Consider the following 20,558-nt stretch of genomic DNA (forward strand, 5'->3'; position numbering starts at 1 on the left):
GTCGCCGTCATCTCCATTTTCGGAGCTCTCTGCGCCTTCAGTAGCTATCTCCTCTTGGGCTGTTCTATTTTGTCCAGGAATGACCGGTTTTATCTTTGCATCTGGCAAAACGTGTGGAGCGTGTGGGGTGTTTGGATCGAGTGTTTCAAATTCTTCATCACTATCGGAATCCACACTTTGTTTGGTGCTCAAACTTTTTGCATCAGCAATTTCATTTTGCTCGAAATTCTCGGGTTGGAATGCATTAGGAAGACCTTCTGTACCATGGCGGTGAACCTGTTTGGCCTTCTTTCTTTCCTCTTTTCTTTTCAGAGCGGCTTGAATAGATTTTTGCTCCTCTTCTTGTTGTTGTTGCAATAGCTTCATACGCTCTTTTAATGTCATCCTTGGGCCTTCTTCTTCCTCAACTTTGGAAGACTCAGACGTTATGTCGGCAGAGATGACGTCTGGTTTCTTCTCCTCTTTTCTGACTGTTTTGGAAGTGCCCAAAGATGGCGGAACATAAGATGTACGGTGTTCAGCCGCAGAAAAAGGTTTTCTTGTGAAACTCTCCTCCTTTGGTTTTCCCATTGGCATTAGTGGAGTTGATGAAACGTTGAAAGACTGCAACTTGTTTTTAAAATTCTCAGGCTCATGGACAATGTTTTTTTCAATATCTTTCAGCTTCGGATCTATACTTCCCAAGTCAGGTTCACCAGTATCAGCGGCTGTTTCCTGTGGCACTTCCGTATGTGTTTCCTTCGCATGCTCTGCTGATACTGAACTCGTTTGAAGTGCGGGTTCCGGCTCTGCTGGAGTATGGGCCGCAGGAGCTGATGCTGCGCTTGGCGCCTGTTCGAGAACCGGAGAAGCAGCACCCGGCAAGGAATAAGGCTCAACAAAAGATTTTGGAAAGTATCCACTCACAGTCTGGCCCGAATCATTGTTGTAAGATCCAAACAGCCAGTCGTCGTCGACCACCTCGGACACAGTGATAATCTGGTCTACCTGTAACGGCAAATCATCGCTGGCGTTTTCTGGATCCGGCTCGTACGGATATCTGGCAATTGCACTATAAGGGACAGACATGTTGTTTGAGTCAATTGAGATAAATATTGTCTCCTGCTGGAAGGATCTTGAATGCGTAAAGTAACAAGAGTAGTGTAGCTGATTGGGTAGATAGCTGGGTAGATAGTGTTCGTTTAACAAAACCTATAGCTCGAATGCGTATATATGGGTGGCAGTGGCAGATCGCAGGGGCAAAGAAGCGTCACTACTTGAAATTGTATCAACGCAATTGATGAATCCTGACTTACTGGATCCTGTAAACAAGCTCGGAAAGAATAATGCTACCTTCGGCAATCCAAACAAGAAGCCTGTGCACAGCACATTTCTGATACACATCAATCTCCCCCCTCCACCTTCCGCTCACCCTCCCTCTTCCTCCTTCTCTGTCCCGCATTCCCTGCTTTCCTAAAAGGGCGCAGACCCATTTTCCGTCGACCGTCGTCCAGCTTGGCGGCTCGTACTATTCACACGGCTCATCTCAAGTCAAATAAAAGAAGGAGAACGTCGATGAGGGGGCAGCTGGAAGAACGACAAAGATATATCAGCTTTCCAAAGAGTCAATAGAGCTGCTGTCAACAGGAATTGTAGAAATTAAAAGCCGAGTGGTTAGGACCGAGTTTGATAGCCTCTGGAATTTTGAAAAAATACACGTTGAAGGATAGTATTCCTCTCCGAGATGAGTTTTTAGAGTTTATAAATACGCATTAGCTACTTTAGTGCTGTAAGAATAGTCAGGCTGTCTCAGGAAAGAATGACTTCATGTAGTTCAGCAAAGAGTGCATGAATAAAGGCTCAGATAAAGAAGGAGAATGAATAAGGGCACTGAAAAAAAAGGAGACGCGTAGTTTGAAACAGTAAGAATACGCCATAGTGAAGAAGAAAAGGGAACATGGATCTGCACTTTTCGCCTCCCATGGTGGTGTCCGTGCAAGTCCAAGTGATCTTGCGGTAGATACACGCTGAATGGAAATGGGTCGCACAGACGAACGACCTACGAAGCGTGTGAAAGCCAACCCCGGCGGAAAAGACGGCATTCTCCCAGCTCAGGATAAAAATGAGGAAAATGAGACAGCTAATAAGCTGAAAACTGCAGCGTCTTCAATAAGATCCAAAGCCAGAAAGTTTGGCAACACAGGGATTCTAGATACAATGGAGAAGATCACCAATAACAAGAAGAAAGCTATGTCAATTGCGGAATTGAAAAGCATGCGGGATCTAACCAAGAGCTCAGATACCTCGAAAAAGTTCTCTGGAATCATCGAAATAAAAGAAGATTCGGACCTTTCTATCAACAACGACTCATCTCCTTTCAAGCTCATACGATCGAGTCAGGACTTCAATATTGACTCTCCCATTACCACCAAGGCTGCGGAGAAAGTTGTTTCCGTAACCACCCCGACGATATTCAGAACAAGGCCTAGCTCCGACGACGGCATATTTTGGATCACGACCCCACGCTCTAAGCAGAACGCAACCATAGGACTGCAACAAGCTAATTCAAATGCAGGCGGTGATGAAACTAACCCCAGCGGCTCCAAGATACTATCCTCACCTTTGAAGCTGGATAAAGACTCTCAACTAAAGGATCTGCCCGATACTCTGTTAGATCCAGAACTGAAAACATTGATTGCCAAATACGGTGGAAGCCCAGCAAGGCTACATAAAAAGCCGCTTTTCAGTAGGTGCATCTCTGATTCGCAAACAGTGAGTGGGAAGAAGCAGGAAAGTAAGCGTCGATCACTCACAACTCAAATCGTTGCCACTAAAAATTCATTGAATGATAGCATAATCGACTCCATAACGAGAGAAAATTGCAAAGAGAGTTTGAGAAGCAGTATAGCTCAGAATGACGATAAAGTTGATCTTTCAGACATGCTAATACAAATTGGATCGAAGTTAATGACGTCTTTTCCTGCTCCTTCCAAAGAAGATTTGAATATTTCTTCAACCCCGACTTTTTTACTTGAAAAAATTGTAAAACCTGATGAACCAGTGACAGAAGGCGATGTCAGCAAATTCGCTGCAGCCGGAAATAGTAGAGATCAAAGCATCAATAATGGAGGTACTAGGAATTTGAAAGTTGAAGAAGAGGACAAATCAGACACATTCAGTGACGATATTGATATGAATGACCTTTTAGTGAATGCGACACAAGCTATTCCTGCCACAATACGGTTTGATAATAATTTAGACTCTAGCTCAGGCACAGATGACAGTTTCAGTGATGATGATGACGATCTCATAGAAAAGATTGAGCTAGGGCTGACTCAGCCTCAGGTAAGGAATAGAAGACCTAACACAGATCAGACTGACGTAACTGATGTGATTGAAACGGAAATTACAAAAAAAACTGAAAATACTATTTCTATAGAGTCTGAATTCAAGGGCAGTTCTTCAAACGTATATCCAGCCTCCAAGTATAAAGGAATGATGACCAAAGATGATGAAGATCAGAAAAATAATAAAAACAAACCCTTTCAACTATATGGAGAAAACGAGAACCTGGCCAAGTGTGCTCTTAATTTTGAGACAATGAAAAGGTTGCAAATAAAAAATGTGCATGAGGGAGTCTATAAAAATGATACTTGTGTCAAAAAACAGTATGTGTTAAATTGTTTGACAGCAAGTGATGAACTGGTAAATGTTTTGGTTAGGGATCATTGGACATCTTTAGAGTTCAAAGTTAATGATGTAGTTCATATTATCCTTTCCAACCCAACTGATAATTTTCAATTGGTTGATAAAGATCACAATCTTTTGATCTGGCATCCGGATACACTCTTGTCCTCGACAAGAATTGCAGATGCTGTAGAGTGTAAAAGGCGCTCGATTATAAGCCAAAAATTCAACGGACCAGGTATTATCTCAATTCCATTCATTATTGGTAACATTACACATCATCTATTTCAAAAATGTTTGATGCATAAAAACGTAGATTTAGATTTTGCCGAAGAATTAATTGAACAGCAACTTGATTCTCACATCATTGAAATTTATGCTGCTAGCAAAAATAGACAAGAAATAAAGAGCATGATTATGGAACATTTTTCATATATTAAAGAGTGGATAACTGATTATATCACACCTAGTGTCACAACCTCCGGTAACAAAGGAAGCCAAAATACAGAATACAAAACAACAAACGTTCTAGATATAGAGGAAAGTATTGTTTCACCAATATTTGGTATTAAAGGTATCATCGATGTTGTTATTGAAGCAAAGCTGAAGGACGGCGGAAAGTATGTCATTCCGCTTGAGATAAAAACAGGACGTGAGTACCTTTCTAACAGAGCTCAGGTTTCTTTGTATACCTTACTTATCAAACAAAGGTATGATGTGGACTGTTTCTATACTTCGTTGGTGTATACCAAACTACACCAGTGTTATCTTAATGCCCTCAAGTACAATGATTTTAAATTGTTGATAAACATTAGAAATGAGTTGGCCCAGTATTTAGTGTATGCAGTCACAGAACTCCCTCCGATCCTTCAACGTGCATCTTGTGAAAGATGTTTCAATCTCGAACCCTGCATGGTGCTCAACAAATTGACAGAGAACGGGGTAGCTCATGAAAGTGGAATAGAAACTGAGATGTATGAAAAAATCACCTCCCATTTGAGCAAACCGTTGTACAAGGAATATTATGAACACTGGGATAAATTGATTACAAAGGAAGAAGGCTTAATGAGCTTTGCTAAAACAGATTTATGGCGAAGTACTGCTGATTTTAGGGAAGCCAATGGAGGAAACTGTGTTGGGCATTTGAAAGTAGTCAATTGCGATTTCAGTGCCGTGAAAGATCAATTTGTCTACATGTTTGAAAGAGATACTACAGTATATCCACCATTAACGTCAAGTCAGCTAGCTAAAAATGACCGAGTAATTTTGAGTGACGAGAATTCAATGTTTGGGCTAGCTTATGGTCAGATTAAGCTGCTCAGGTCCGATGTTATTGTTATAATAACGGATCGGAATTGGTCAAATTCTGCAGTTCGAATGGCTGATTTTGATGCAAAAAATAATCAGACATTCAGATCAGTTTTGAGAACTTCCAGTCAAAATGATGGGAATAGAACATCACAATTGTCACAGCCTTTGAGTAAATATATTACTTCCAAAAGTTTTCGAATTGATAAAGATCAAATGTTTCATGGTATGGCAATGGCAAGATTTAATCTACTCAACTTATTTCTTCCTGAAGGTGACTCCAAAAGTCGAGAGTTGATCGTTGAATTAAAAGAGCCCAAGTTTAGTAAAACGCGTGAATTTGATTACGATATTGCTAGGCTTAAGCTAAATGAGGACCAGATTAGGGCGGTTGAAATTGCTGCTAGGATCGAAGACTACTGTTTGATTCTTGGGATGCCCGGCACTGGAAAGACTACTGTAATCAGTAGTATTGTTGACAGTATAGTAGAAAGTGGTATGACCGTGTTGATTTCATCTTACACACACTCGGCTGTCGATAATATATGTGAGAAACTCATTAAAAATGCTGAGAGTCGAAAACAAAAGTTACCGCTATTAAGAGTCGGATCTCCTGCTAGAATAAGCCCAATTGTAAAGTCTTATTCACTATACAACGAAGAGTTTGACAATAGCATTAACGATAAGTCTGAGTTCCAAGATATCGTGAATGACTGTCAAATTGTGGCAGCTACCTGCTTAGGTTTAAATGATGTTGTTTTTGGTACCGGTAAAAGGTTTGACTACTGTATAATTGATGAAGCATCGCAAGTGACTTTACCGGTTGTACTTGGGCCAATTGCATTTTCTGATAAATTCATTTTGGTCGGAGATCACTATCAATTGCCCCCTCTCGTTCTTCATCCTGAAGCTAAGCAAGAAGGCCTTGATCGATCACTTTTTAAGATTTTGAGTGAGGCACATCCATCTAGTGTGATTGAATTGACACATCAATACAGAATGTGCTCTGATATCATGTCATTATCAAACGAGCTGATTTATGATGGACGACTCAAGTGTGGTTCAAAAGAAGTGGCTACCAAAATGTTGAATATCCCTTACCTGGACAGTTTACCCATTGACGGTACATGCATCAAAGATATGTTGGACCCGAAAAGAAGAGTTATTTTTGTCAACGAGGATGCAATTCCCTCGCTTCACGAGGTCAGTGTTGGAGACAAAGTTCAAAATCCTGGTGAAGCTAAACTGATTACCATTTTGATCAAGGTAATGTTGATGGGTGGAATTGAACAAGAAAATATTGGTGTTATGTCTTTCTACAAGGCACAACTAAGGCACTTTTTTGTTTCATTGGCAAAATATAAAGATATCGAGATTTTAACTGCTGATCGATTCCAAGGACGTGATAAGGATGTGATTATAATATCATTAGTTCGAAGCGAGGTTATTGGAGATTTGCTAAAGGAATGGAGACGGGTTAACGTTGCCATGACTCGAGCAAAATGTAAGTTGATTATTTTTGGAAGCAAAAAGCTTTTAAAAGGTGCAGAGCAATTTGAAGGGTTTATGGATATGATCGAGTCAAATGGGTGGTGCTACAATTTAAAAGAGGAAGATGAGAAAGTTGCCTATGAGATGGACTTTTTGAAGCATGGTGCCACTGCCACTGCCACTGTTGGGGAGAACAAAGTCGGCGACGACGCCAACACTAGCCTGAATGATGAGAGCTTCAACTTGAGTTTAGGTGGGGGGAGTACAAGGGGTAACGTAAAGGGTGTGAAACGTCTTGATCGAGAGAGTCGTTTGATCAGAAGAAGCAACATTTTGAAGTTTGTCATTGACGATCTCACGAAATGAGTAGGAAAATTTTTCTATAGAGGTAGATCTACAATCTTTTATAAAGATGGATATGTAGTATATATAAGGATAATAATCGGAATTTCTTAATATTGGCTTGACTCAGACCGCTCTGCTCTGCTATGCTACCTTCTTTCAACTCCTATTTGAGAGATAAGTCCGTTTCCAGTTCCAATACTCAACTAATCTCTCACAAGAGTAACTGGAATAGTCGAAATCTATGAGAGAGATTTCACTTTGAATTCCTGCCCATATCCCCCAGTATAGACCTGGCATTCCGTAATGATAAGCTATTTCATTGACCAGTTGCTGTATTGTGTTGTCACCAATTGCTTTGTTGTTGGAAGGATGGAAATTGCTTGAGTAGTAAGGGTTCAAGTCTGGGTTTGAAGCATGGAAGGCGGGTATATAATATTGACACCATTTGAAAACTGTTTCATTTTCGTAGTTATTCGTTTGTGGATTGTACTTAAATTGGGGCACTTTTGACTTATCGCAATCAAATCCTTGCCATTCCATGAAATGGTTTGCTATGTCAAACGCACGAGGTGCAGGCATCATGTATTCGTAATCTATGAAAGAGAGAGGATTCGAATCAAACTTTTCAGCCGAACGTATGAAGTTTTCTTGGGAAGAATCGAGGTCTAACGAGGAAGGTATTATGATGTTGCCTGACAAAAGGTCATTGTGGGAGGTCACTGTTACCGATAGATTGTCTATTTCCTGCTTCAACCAGCTTATTTCGTCGGAGAGGATTTTCACAAGAGTGGAATTTCCAGTTCGGTTTGAGTCTGCAATGATGTCTTTATTTTGGAGACATAGATTTTCCATGGCAGGTATGTGAGGTAGCTTTTGGACCCAGTCCGACAACACGGACCATATGTTTGTTTGGGAGTATGTTGTAAAGGAGGAAGGGGCTGGAGAGGGCGATGGAGAGGAAACCGGCGACGGGTTGGATGAGGAATGTGAAGAGCCCAACTGAAACTTCTGTTTGAGCTTATAAAGGGATTCGTCTATCGTGTGAACGTCTGTCAATTTATGCAAACAAGCGAGCTTGGAGGCGATGAGCGGGTATACTCCTGTATTAGACAACTCCTCGAACTTGAGAGAACGGCCCTCTATGTACCCGTATACCAGGCCGTTGCCGAAACGGGCATGGATCGAGGGGGCAAGGTTGAGGGAGTTGAGCACGAGATGGGAGACGAACTCCCGATCTCTGTCTATTATGAGGTCTGTTCCGTTCCCGTAGGTTCTCACCAAGACTTTCTCTGTATCGTTGGTGCGGTCGCTCGTGTATGTGCATTCGAGCAGCATGTTGGTGATGCCTCCTGTTAGCTTTTTGATCTGTATTTGTCCCTCGTCGGTGTTCCAATGGTTGAAGATCTTCAGCAGCAACGACTTGATCTTCTCCTTCTGGTCGCCGTCTTCCTCCAAGGGTATATAGTGGTCGGGCAAGTAGATTGCATGCGACTTGTAGTTCTCCAATAGATTGAGTAGCCGGCTGGTGTTGGCGGCCTGTTTGGTGAGATTGCTACTGTTGTGGTTGTGGTGTTGGGTACCGCTGGCACCGGCGTTGTTGTTGGTGGCGCTGGCGCAGGAGTCGAAGGACGACACCGTTTTGTTGTTTAGGAACGTGCTGTACAACGGGTAGTGCTGGTATGTCGCCTGGTCGTTCTTCGAGTTCGAGTAGGGGAGGAAATGGAGGTTCCCATTCGACAACAAGCAGTAGGACGAGGAGGGTGACGATTCGTTGTCCGACATCGTGGCGGGTGGTCCTGTGGAGATTCAGAACAAGGCAGTGGTATCTAGGAGACGGTGCGGTACCGTTTGTGTCGCTGTGTGGGTACGGGAGCGTCTTCTGATGCGCACGGCTCTGGTGGTGCGATACGGATAGGGTGGTAGATAGGTATTGATCAGATCCACTTGCTTGGCTATAGGTCCTGTGAGTGCGTGGATGCTCTCTACCTGTTCGTCTCTGTGCAGCGGTCTGCGCGAAGAATGTGTGTCTGCTTAGATCGGGTCCTGCGGAGACGTAAGCTAAGCAGGGCGTTTAGATTAACCCCAGAACCAGTCAGAAGACCGGAAGGGAGAGCCACTGACGGGTCGCAGATGGGACAAGACGGAGAAGCAGACGAGGAAAATAGAGTGAGGAAAAAAAAAGCGCTTGCTTTTTGGCAACTCGCTTGTTTTTTTTCACATGCAGCAAAAAAGGGCGCGAAAATGAAAAAATAACGGATAAAACGACAACTGCAGGATTCGAACCTGCGCGGGCAAAGCCCAAAAGATTTCTAATCTTTCTCCTTAACCACTCGGACAAATTGCCAATTTACGAGTTGGTTTCCCTCCCGCGTGGACACTTCGGAAGATCAAATGTCACGTGCCATTTTAGGATTTTTTTGCTTGCGCCGGATCACGTGATCCTTTGCTGGAGAAGCCCAAAGATAGTGGAAAACGATGTCCAACGTCTTCTGTGAAATATCCGTAGGCACCGGCGATCTACATCGAAGGATTTGCGGAGCTGTATGCCACACAACTGCTTTCCGCAAGGAACGTATGGAGCGTCGTCCGCCGGGGCACACGGCATCCGCCACTGCCGACACCTGCTTCTTTCCAGGGCTCTTCGTAGTCTTTCCGGGTCTTCTCTGGACCGTGGCAGCCCCCTCCCGCTGCAGCCCCCGGTCTCTCGTCCGAGTCCGTCCCGCGATCGGCGCGGAGAAGCTGGGTGGAGATATCGATGGAGGAGGAGCACTCGCCGGAGGCTAGAGAAATTAGCTAGATACACATGAGCATATCCACATACAGCGGGGAGAAACCGTAGGCTGTGGCCGATTGTGTTCTGTTGTGCAGTGTCTGCAGTCGGAAACGCCTCTTGGACATCCCGAATCGCCAGCCGCACCGCAGAGCCGCCCTCCACCGCCGCCCCGAAGATACTTGGCTTGCACCAATCGCTTCTGTTTGTCTGCTTGGTGAAAGGACGATCTCTACCCCCACCTCTCCAGTTGTGCAGGGACACCCAGAACCGCTCCACGTATATGCTCCTGCTTTGGACACAGAAGCAGCATGTCATTCTTTAAATCCACGTTCTCGTCGAACCCGACGGCCGGGTCGGGCGCCAATGGCGGCAGCTCGAACCACAGCTCACACACCACGGCAACGGCCAAACTGCCGAGCAATGCGTCCCCACGACAACCAGAGCCGGCGAAGAAGAAGTCTCTGACATACATCTTGAACAGCCCCAACGAGCGCCAGATGAAGGGACACCACTCGATAGGCGTCAACTCGCTCTTGTACAACAAGACGGACAAGTGTCTCATCTCGGGCGGGAGAGACGGCCAGATATCCATCTGGAAGTTCGACACAGACGCAGACCCGTCGAAGTACGACCCAATCAAAGACAACGACGACGTCTATGACAACTTCCGGACCAATGCCGACATCCGAAACCATATTTTCCAGAACTTGGACAACGACTTAGAACTAGAAAACTTAGAAACAAGCATAAAGCAGGGCGTGTCCTCTGTGTCGATCCCAACCTCGACCTCCGCCCCCCACTATTATAGAAACTCCTTCCTCCACCACTTCGGATGGATCAACGATATGGCCCTGCTAGACGACGGCCATACCATAGCTTCGTGCTCGAACGATTTGTCCATCAAGTGCTGGAACTACAGCACAGGCACAAAATCAACCCTAGGATACCACGATGACTACATCAAGAAAATCGGCTACACAAAGAGCCGCAAAAACGAGTTGGTGTCTGCCGGGTTGGATAAAGTCGTCAAAGTGTGGGACACCACCAAGGGCCAGCCAATTTCTTCATATAAGTTCAAAGATTTCAACAACTCCATATATTCATTAGATGTCAACAACGACATGATCATCTGTTCGGGACCCTCAAATATCATCAACCTGTTCGACAGAAGAGGTATGGCCAAGCCGGTGAAAACATTTCTCGGTCATACCGATAATGTCCGGGCTCTACTGCTCAAGGATAACTCGTTTCTGTCCGGGTCCTCAGACAGCACTCTGAAATTGTGGGATTTGAGGTCGACCCGGATTTTAAGGAATTTCGAAATGCACAACTCCCCAATCTGGTCCATATACACGCCAGATTATTCCGATGACTTTTCAATATTTTATTCGGCAGATAAGTCTGGTCTGTTGTTGAAGACCGACCTGAGAGCTGCTGACCTCAACTCTCAAAATTTGAGTGGCTATTTTAATTACAAAGTCAACGAATCGTTGGGAATAAGCACGGTCATTGCTAACGTCAACTATTCAAACACTTCTCCAGACAACTCAAGCGTCGCAGATATGGAGTCTTCGGTCTCGGGCATAAATGATATTGTTGAAACAGATGACTTGGGAACGCTATGGACGGCAACTGCTTCCACAATTCACAACGCAAATACCAACTATATATCCAGTTGGTCTATTCCGCAAACAGGGAAGCTGGTAATACACCAAGGTCTTGTACTTAATCGAAGATTAGCAAGCCTATATAACAACAATAACAATACCAGTGGCAATGGGGAGGCACTCACTCCTACTTCAAACATAGGTCAACTTTCTGGTTTTCACTTCAAGCGCCCAAACAGTGTCCAAAATGATCTTCAAATAGATACAGTCAAATCCAACGACAGTATTCATGATACTGAAGATCTAGTCAGTCAATTGAGTGGTGACGACTTGGATCAAATAGATAATGCTCTTTTCTCCAACACCAATGGGCTAGACAAGCTTTTGGTAGAAAATAGCCCGCAACTGGATGGTAAAACAGATCAATCGGTTACGTCATATGATATTGGCGGCGAATACGACCCGGTAGGGACCCACACCGATACGGGAGACGTTTATGGAGAAAGAGTAGAAGATGACGAGATGGATGAAGATGGGTATGAGTACGCCACTTGTTTCGTTGAACTATGGGGGAATTTGAACACACACTTTTTGTTTGCAGACGACTACATCAATACACTGGAGCAGGAAATAGAATCTTTGGCTCCATCACAAGATACTACCGGAGGGTACGATCCATTCAGCGGTCCACCGAAAGTTATTGAAAACAACTTACAAGTTACAAAAAAGATGGTCATCAATTGCGGTAATGTCAACGAGGACGAGATCCTGCTTTTGCCCTTCAACATCAAACCTATTTCCAAGATCTCTGGTACTAGCGGACTTATTAGAAGCAAGATCTTGAACAATAGGAGACATGTTGCAGCCATGGATCAAACCGGTTGTGTTTACATATTTGATATTCTGCAGTGTAAGTTAATCCATAGAGTTGATAATCATCTCTCAGTCAATAGCATAGACACCATTGAAAACATCAAGTTGAAATCTGATGCAACTCGGGAGGAGACTTTTACTGCAACCAATGAAGATGAGCTTAATTTATCGGACAGATTTGAGGCAGTATGTGAGAAATTTCAAACACAAGAAACGCTACCTACGTGGTGTTCGGTACAAGTCAAGGCAGGTCAGTTGTTCATTACTTTGAAGGAGAATAACTTTATTGCGTGCGAAATTTACACTGATGACTTTTTCGAGTACTATCGGGAGCTCATGGGTCAAGCTCAGCAAATCAGTAACTTGAGAGTGGACTTGGGTAAAATCGTTGTTAAGACTTTTTTTGGAAATGTTCTGGATTCATATTTGCTAAAAATCATTCCTAATTTCAATGCAACATCCACAGAAAAGCTCAGCCTGTCTGATTCTACTTTAGATAGTGGTGCTACGGACAAATCATCATTCTCAAATGATGTTTCGAAATCGTCTTCACAGAGTAGACCGCAATCCAGCTCTTCCACGACTTCGGTTAGCGCTGAGAAAACAAGTGGATCCAAACGTGGTTTGTTTGGACGGCTGAAGCAGAAGGATTTAAGGAAAGACATTTCATCATCCCCATCATCACCATCCACTTTAGGTGCCAAGGCAGGGCCAGCACATAGCAAAAGCAAGGCAGATTTGATGGTGGAGAGAATCAATCATATTGACGACACTTCAAAACTATTGAAGTTTCTCGAACTCAACCCGGAGGCCATTCCAATGGTGAAGGCGTACCAGGAGGGTATGGATGACAGAAGAAACGAGGAGATCCCTGTGTTTAACTACGTTCCAGAGAATGAAGGGGAAGAAAAAATGGAAGCAGAAGGAGAAGAAAAAAGAGGAGTGACGGAGACGTCCACACTGGTTGTGATCAACGAGGAAACGCAACTCGAGACCCGTCCTGCTTACACGGTTTACTTAAACGAGCTTGTCTCTCGCAACATCGACGAAGAAGAGGTGGTCAAGAACATCCCTATCTGGATCGCGAAGGGACTACTGCTCGACTTATATCCGATCCCTTCGTCGATGATGATGAAGATCGGGTTCTCCTTGGTGCCCATGGAGGGCAGCAACCTCAGCAGGCTCAATGACGAGAAGTCGATGCGGCTGAACGCCGTGGGCACTCTGAGAGTGGCCCGGATCCTCGACTTTGTCCGAAGCAAACTACCTGCCGAAGAGGCCCGGGCGCCGCTTGAATTGGTGTGTAAGGACGCTGTCCTTGGCGAAAAATATACGTTGGGCACTATCAAGGCTCGTGTCTGGAGACAGGGCGGAGACATCGAGATTTTCTTCCGCAAGAGGACCGTGTAACTGTAGTAATAATAATAGTAATAGAGAGATTGTGTGTAAAAAAACATGAAAAAGTGAGGAAAAGGAGAAAATTCTCATTTTCGCAAATTTTTTTCTTCTGTGCAACGCTTTTGAGAACATGTTTTTCCATGTGGAGGAGTTGAAGAAGAGGAGAAGGCAGTGAGAAGAAGAACCTAGAGGCAAGGGACGAACAGCGGAAGTACCTGAACTCACATACAACAACAATGGAGGACGCCGACAGAACCACGTCACGTTTATGGAGAGCGTACAGAACCGTGAAGGAGATGGTTGCTGACAGAGGATACTTCATCTCGCAGGAGGAACTCGACTTGTCGTTGGACCAGTTCAGAGAAAAGATTTGCGACTCGATGGGCATGCCCCAGAGAAAGCTCATGTCGTTCCAGGCGAATCCACGTCAGGAGGCGCTGGAAAAGTACGGAGATCTGGGCCCGCTTTGGGTCGAATTCTGTGACGAACCATCTGTTGGTATCCAGACGATGAAGAACTTCTGCGCCCACATAACCGATAAGAACTTCACGACCGGGTTGTTCATCTACCAAAAGAACTTGACACCTAGTGCCACCAAGGCGATTGCTGCAGCCGAACCTGCCACGATCGAGATCTTCCAGGAGTCCGACATCATTGTCAACATCACACACCATGAACTAGTTCCTAAACACATCAGACTAAGTGCCGAGGAGAAAAGGGATCTTCTCACCAGATACAGATTGAAGGAGTCACAGTTGCCAAGAATCCAGAGCGAGGACCCTGTTGCCCGTTATCTGGGCTTGAAGAGGGGCCAGGTTGTCAAGATCATCAGACGGTCTGAGACCTCGGGCAGATACGCCTCGTACAGAATCTGTCTCTGAGGTGTCTACCTGTCTATGTCTATTTGTGTATAGCTTAACTAGATTTACAAAACCGAAAACAAAAGTACGATTAACAAGGAACCGGCGAAATGAGGGCTTTCCTTAGTAGGATCTGCGTCCTACTTTAGTATGGAATAGGAATCGCAGCTAAAGCTCGTACTTGGAGGCCCATAGTGACAAGTCGCTAGCTCTTGGTGCTGCCTACACCATTGTAGCACACATGACCGAGTCCCGGATGCCTGTCCACCACCTGACGTTCTTCAAAGAAAGTGGGCTCGCAGGAGAAACTCCGACGCCATCCTGCCCGAGGTAGACTGGGCCAATGGTCACAATGAGCGAGTCCACAAGCGGTGCAGCTGTCGACGGGTGGCACTCGTTGAGCAAGGTGTTGATGATGTGTGCGCCGCCCTCGATCATGACGCTCTCTAGGCCATGCACCCGCCTCAAGTTCTCTAAGAGCTGCGCCCATTGGAACACACGTTTCACAGCGGCACCGGTCTTGCTGCCGTAATCGCCGCCGTTACATGCCGACTTGAGACGCAAAATGTCGACCACGTCCGACACGTTGTCCGGAACATGCACCTCATCCGCAACAACGACTATTGGCTTCAATCCTGTGCCTGTCCTGTAATTGTGCACCATTTTGAGGTCCAAAAGGGTCTCCGCCACACGGAACTCCGGGTCAACAACAACAGGCCTTATGGAGACATTGTTCAGTGCGCCACTTGCGCTCTCACGGCCACCTATCGGGTATCTGCAATTCAACGACGGGTCGTCTGCCAGTACGGTGTTGACCCCGACCAGAATTGCGTCGTGAAACGCACGCAGGTAGTGCGTCATTGTCTTTGTCTCAGCATGCGAGATATGTGTGCGTGTGCCCGGACGGGCCGCAATCTTACTGTCGACGCTCTGGGCATACGTAAGCGTGACAAACGGAAGACCGTTGCTGTTGTCGTCACGTCTTCCGCTACGGGGTAAGTACTGCTCCAACACCGCCGGCAAGTCTTTCGGAAGTGGAGCAAGATCACTCATAACAGACCAGGTATGCCGGTATCTTTCGTCTTCGTCTCTACCCGCTACTTACTCTCGCCTCTATCGTCTTCGTCCCTGACCCCTTCTTTCTGTCCACATCTTCACCAAAGAAAGAGCAAAATCATGTTCCCGCGGAGATAGCGGGCCTACGCCTTTTCCCGTTTTTTGCTTTTTTGTGTCTTTTCGGCTTTTTTTCATCCTCGATGGACAACGTCTCCGGCAAATGAGTTTGTCTCCGATATCTACTGCCGGGGCTGCTGGCGGGTCCTGGCTGGCTGTTATCTGTCCGATATCTACCTCTGCACAGACCACCATCAGCCGAGCTCCTATATATTTGAGCTGTTCCCCAGATTCCTGTCTATATTGTCCCCCCGCCTTCTTGTCTATAAAATACATTTTTCCATCTCTTTTTCACCATGGCTATCCATCCTTTGACACACACCACGGCCGCCATGATTAGAAACGTCCCACACATTTCTTCTCAGACCTCAAAGATTTCGTTGCAGTCTTGCCTGACGTTCAACAGCGTCTTCCAGCAGCCTGGCAGCAGCTGCGCTGCTGCTACTGTCGGCACATCTTCGCCTGTCTCTCTGAATTCGCCTGTCGATCACCAGCACCAGCCGGTTGCCAAGAGCGTTGCTCCACGCAGAAAGAGCAGTGGTGGAAGAGCCGGCAACAGCGGCAACGGGTCTCACCACCAGAACAGTGGTAACGGCAACAGTAACGGTTCCAGCCACCAGCAACGCAGAAACTTCCACATTTCCTCCCAGCACTACTCAACCTCCGGAAGCACAAGAACAGCCGCCAGTGCCTCCTCCGCTGCCGGCAAGGGAGCTTCTGCCGCTTTGCCTGATTTCCAGAAGCTGACCAAGGGTGTTCCAAAGCACACGTTGCCATACTTCAAACAGTTGATGGCATTTGACGAATGTCTTGCACACAACTCGTTTTTTGATCCCAAGACGGGCGACGTCCCGGGCGGAACCGCCCAATTCTGGGACTCTGTTGAGAAGATCATGCCTCTATACGACGACCTTTTGATCACCGGCGAGCTCAACCAGAGAAGAATCGACGAGTTGATCTCTCTGCTCAGAAACGGGTTGAGAATGCACAGGTTTGAATTGTCTAAGTTGAAGAAAAACATCGATCGTGACTTAAACTCTCCATTGCAGCAGATTCAGGCCTACTTGAAGAACTCGATCATCAAGATCAGTAACGATATTGTGCACGAGAGTGACGAGTCGAACAGCAACAAGCTATATTCTGCTGCGGCAGTCAACAACGTCAGAATCAGCTCAAGAGGATTGACGAACCTCTTCAAGGCCTTCACTGACATGGGCTTGATCGATGAGGCGGCGGTCATCTGGAACAAGGGTAAAAAGGACCCAAAGCTATACGACTTGTTTACGTCGGAATCCGTGCTCGGCTCCATCCTCACGTTGTTGGTCGAGAACAAGGAGTTCAACTTCCAGGAGATCTGGTCGATCTACGAGACAATCAAGAACTCCAAAACCGAGAACGACATCATTCACAGCGAGTTGCAGGTTGCCATGATCAGAGCGTGTTTGTTGAAAAACAAGACCGAAAAGGCGTTGGAAATTTTCAAGGAAATCACCTCCGACGTCTTGAAGTTCTACTCCAGGAAGAACTCCTCGCCTCCCGTCGCTGTCAAGAACTACATGACCATGGCGCACTTGTCCTTCATCGGCTACTGCCAGGACTTTGAGACTGCGAACATCTTCTTCAACGACTCTTTCGAGAACCAGATGCCATATTTGACCCCGATCCAGATCAACTACGTCAAGAAGTTCATGAGTAACACGTGGAAGAACACCAAGGATTTCGACAAGGTGAGTCAGATCTGGATCTCCACATGGCAGTACTTCGAAAGCAACAACAAGTCGACCACGGCCATCTCCTCGTCGCTGAACGACGCGTACTTGGACATCTTCTTCGAGAAGTACAGCAGCTTCAACAACGACGCTGCGCTCGAGTTGAAGAAGTTGTTGAAGAACTACTCGGAGATCAAGAAGATGGACGAGCCGTTCTTCAACTGCTTGATCACCAAGTCCAAAAGGTGGGAAAACGTGAACGTGTTCCAGTCGATCGTCAAGGTCGCCGACTTGTACAACTTCCCCAAAACAAACGTCTACCACAGATGTGTTCTGAAGGCATCGGGCTCTGTCGAGCTGCCGATCGAAGAGACCTTCGCCTTGTTCAAGCGGCTCATCTCCTCGAACATCCAGCTCGGCTCCAACCACCTAACCAACGCCGACTGGTTTGCCTTCAGAGACGCCACCATCCACTCGAAGTTCCTCAACGGCGAGAAAATCGACCTCTACTTCAAATTATTCAAGGTTTGCTGCAAGTACTTCCTCAACTTGCAGAACTTCAAGTTATACATGAACCTGGACGTTGGCTTGGACCAACGCTATCGCAAAGTCTTTGACGAGTTTCAAAGAATCAATGTGCAAGACGTCGACCTCAACGAGTTGCAGTGGTTCAACAAGTGCAACGCCATTGCCAAGTACTGGGGCAACCGTGGCGTCGACATCTAGCTGGGTGGGTTCACGGGTTTTTTATTTTCCTTATTTATCATTATCATCTTTACGTTACGTTACGGCAACAGTTCATTACTGTCATTTTTCTGGGTTTTCCTTTTTTTCTAGTACTAGCACTATTATTCTTCTCCTCTTCTTCTCTTTCTCTTTCCCATTTGGGCCGGTACTGCTACCATCGACCGTCCATCTATACCTTTATATCTCCTTACCTCTATCTATCTACTTAACTATTATTCGTTTTCAACGAGCCTCCACGCCCATCGACCCGGGACAGGCTTTTGCGCCCTTTTCTTCTTTTTTCCCTCTTTTTTCCCTCTTCCCCTTGGCCATTTTTCGCCCTTTTCGCCTTTTTCGCCCTTTTCCCTCTTTTTTGCGATTTTCCGTCTTTTTTTGTCTCCCGTGTCGGATTTTTCTCTTTTTTCTCTTTAAATTATTTTAATAAATATTTTAATAAAATAATAATAATATTTTAATAATATTTTGGTGTTTATCAAGTGCCGAAAGAGAGCAGCTACAAGGAGTTCGAGAGGCAGAGGACCCTAGCACGATGACCAGCAACCAAGAGACAATGGACCCGTCGCTTTCGATGTTGTCGGCGATGGTGGCGCACAGTCGGAATGGCAGCAGCGGCGAAGCCAACGACTCGAGCGACGAGATCCACAACCACGGGAATGAGCAGGATGTGAACGGGACTGCGGAGCCGGATGGCAACCGGGTGGGGGAGGACGGCAGCGGTGGCGGCGAAGGGATGGACGCGGAGATGAAAGGCGATCACAGCACGGGCCTCGGCAACGACGGGAACATCGACGGCAGCTTGCCGGGGACCCACCCGGGGCAGACGGGCGCCGGAGAGGGCGTGACGGAGAAGAAGAAACGCGGGAGACCAAGCAAGCAGACACAACCGCAGAGCCAATCGCAGGAGCAGCTGCTGGATCTGTCCGGCGGCGACACTTTGCAGCCGCCGAACGGGATCGTGAAGCGGGGCAGAGGGAGACCAAGAAAGTACCCGATCGAGTTGCGGCCGTCGAGACCGAAGTTGCCGCCCCTCTACGACGAGAACGGGAACGTGGTGAAGCGGAAGCGGGGCCGGCCCAGAAAGAACCCGGAGGAGTCTGGCCTCAACAGCGACGGCACGTACAAGGAGGGGTATCCGAAGGTGAAGCGGCCGCGGGGCAGGCCACGGAAGAACCCGCTCCTCTTGAACGACCTCGTGAGACAGGTGCAGAACGCCGCCGGCGACGGCGTGGACGGCGACGGCAAGAACGATCAGAACAAACTACAACAACAGCAACAGCAATTGCAACAGCAGCTGCAGCAGCAACTACATCTGCAGCATCAGCAGCATCAGCATCAGCAACATCAGCAACAGCAGCACGCCAACGGCAGCCAGCGAGACGACAAGGCGGGCAATGGCAGCCACGGCAGCCAGTCGATGTCGGGCTCGGGCTCGGCCAACAACAAGTTGCCGAGTCTGAGCAACCTGCCCAACCTCCCGAACCTCTCCGACCTGCCGGACCTGCCCCGCATGTCCGGCATCTCGTCGCTGCCGAACATGAACAGCAACGACCTCTCGAACATGAATGGAATGAACGGAATGAGCGGCATGGGCAACATGAACGGCATGAACGGTATGAGCGGCATGAACGGCATGAATGGGATGAACGGAATCAACATGACGGGCCTGAACATGGCCGGCCTGAACGGCATGAACATGGCCGGCCTGAACATGGGCGCCATGAACGGCGTCAACGGCATGAACCTGAATGGCATGTCCGGCATGAGCATGAACCTGAACGACATGAGTGGCATCTCTGGCATGCCAGGCATGAACGGGATGAATCCCTACGGGGGGAACATGCACAATTCGTGAGCGGGGGGCCCGGGGGGTCTCCGAAGGACGGAGCGCGACTTTTTTCTTTTTCTCGGGTCCCCGCTGTGTTCCAGCATCTTGTGTGTTTTTCCTTGTGTCTGGGCTGACATGTGGCTGTCCGAGACCTTTCTTCTTTTATTTCTATTTCTTTTCTGTATTTATTGTACTTTTTCTAAGCTCTGTTTCTGGTCTTTCTTTGGAACCAATCACTTTGCACGCTATCCAGTCCGTCATTGCTTCCGCCAGCCGTTGCATGCCCCTACCAGTCCGCCAATTGAAGTGAGCCATGGGTGCGTGTGGATCGAAAGAGGCATCTCGTCCTACGAGACAGCCAGTCAACAAGACCAAGAGAACAGCACCGCAGCAGACTGCAGCCGCCGCTACGAAGGGCAACACCGTTGCAAAGGCCGAGCGCCAGGCGTCTGCCGCCAAGAAGTCGGGCATCAAGTCGGAGACACGTCGGCTAGGCACCAAGAGCGCCGACGAGCCGCCACCGGAGGCAGTGCCCGTGTCTGTGCCCGTGCCGGCAGCCACGACGCCTCCGGCGGAGCCGGAACCCGTGTCTGTTGGCCGCAGTAGCACGAACACCGCCCGGGAAATGGCTGCCCGGGCCGCCGAGTCGAGGCTGCAGCAGCAGAAGAAGGGCCAGTTGGGCAAGAAGTTGGATGCCGAGCGCAGGAAGAACAACAAGGACTTTGCCATGGAGGAGTATGCCGCCAAGACGAAGCCGGAGGCCTAGCTGTCGGTGCTGTTGCC

At 47.1% G+C, this 20,558-nt stretch overlaps 6 protein-coding genes and 1 non-coding gene across 7 annotated transcripts; 4 read left to right on the forward strand and 3 right to left on the reverse strand.

Moving 5' to 3' along the window:
- Positions 1-6,966: 6,966 nt before the first annotated feature.
- Positions 6,967-8,592, reverse strand: PICMEDRAFT_74373 (hypothetical protein; the record flags this gene model as incomplete). Its single annotated transcript, XM_019164752.1, has 1 exon — positions 6,967-8,592. One exon carries the CDS (start codon positions 8,590-8,592, stop codon positions 6,967-6,969), a length of 1,626 nt encoding a protein of 541 aa, XP_019015774.1.
- A 480-nt stretch (positions 8,593-9,072) lies between these two features.
- On the reverse strand, positions 9,073-9,154 carry PICMEDRAFT_t139. Its single transcript has one exon. It is a non-coding gene; the product is annotated as a tRNA-Ser (tRNA).
- A 503-nt stretch (positions 9,155-9,657) lies between these two features.
- Positions 9,658-13,542, forward strand: PICMEDRAFT_18068 (hypothetical protein). The gene has a single exon (XM_019161865.1). It carries the CDS (start codon positions 9,892-9,894, stop codon positions 13,471-13,473), a length of 3,582 nt encoding a protein of 1,193 aa, XP_019015775.1. The 5' UTR covers positions 9,658-9,891; the 3' UTR covers positions 13,474-13,542.
- Positions 13,543-13,607: 65 nt separating this feature from the next.
- Positions 13,608-14,429, forward strand: PICMEDRAFT_18069 (hypothetical protein). The gene has a single exon (XM_019161866.1). The coding sequence runs from the start codon at positions 13,698-13,700 to the stop codon at positions 14,340-14,342; it is 645 nt and encodes a 214-aa protein (XP_019015776.1). The 5' UTR covers positions 13,608-13,697; the 3' UTR covers positions 14,343-14,429.
- Positions 14,430-14,555: 126 nt separating this feature from the next.
- PICMEDRAFT_20292 (hypothetical protein) lies at positions 14,556-15,365 on the reverse strand (the record flags this gene model as incomplete). Its single annotated transcript, XM_019162157.1, has 1 exon — positions 14,556-15,365. A coding segment is annotated over one exon (810 nt), but the record flags the coding sequence as incomplete, so codon positions are not given.
- Positions 15,366-15,642: 277 nt separating this feature from the next.
- PICMEDRAFT_18071 (hypothetical protein) lies at positions 15,643-18,336 on the forward strand. The gene has a single exon (XM_019161867.1). It carries the CDS (start codon positions 15,791-15,793, stop codon positions 17,927-17,929), a length of 2,139 nt encoding a protein of 712 aa, XP_019015778.1. The 5' UTR covers positions 15,643-15,790; the 3' UTR covers positions 17,930-18,336.
- Positions 18,337-18,479: 143 nt separating this feature from the next.
- Positions 18,480-20,541, forward strand: PICMEDRAFT_13335 (hypothetical protein; the record flags this gene model as incomplete). The annotated part of the gene is made up of 4 exons (XM_019160045.1): positions 18,480-19,088; positions 19,281-19,798; positions 19,980-20,081; positions 20,130-20,541. The coding sequence occupies 4 exons, from the start codon at positions 18,480-18,482 to the stop codon at positions 20,539-20,541; spliced, it is 1,641 nt and encodes a 546-aa protein (XP_019015779.1).
- Between the last annotated feature and the right edge of the window lie 17 nt (positions 20,542-20,558).

Source organism: Pichia membranifaciens, assembly GCF_001661235.1.
Source record: "Pichia membranifaciens NRRL Y-2026 unplaced genomic scaffold PICMEscaffold_6, whole genome shotgun sequence".
Taxonomy (NCBI): domain Eukaryota; kingdom Fungi; phylum Ascomycota; class Pichiomycetes; order Pichiales; family Pichiaceae; genus Pichia; species Pichia membranifaciens.

Coding starts and splice junctions, on each gene's coding strand:
- PICMEDRAFT_18068 (XM_019161865.1), top strand. CDS start 9,892: ATGTCATTCTTTAAATCCACGTTCTCGTCGAACCCGACGGCCGGGTCG.
- PICMEDRAFT_18069 (XM_019161866.1), top strand. CDS start 13,698: ATGGAGGACGCCGACAGAACCACGTCACGTTTATGGAGAGCGTACAGA.
- PICMEDRAFT_18071 (XM_019161867.1), top strand. CDS start 15,791: ATGGCTATCCATCCTTTGACACACACCACGGCCGCCATGATTAGAAAC.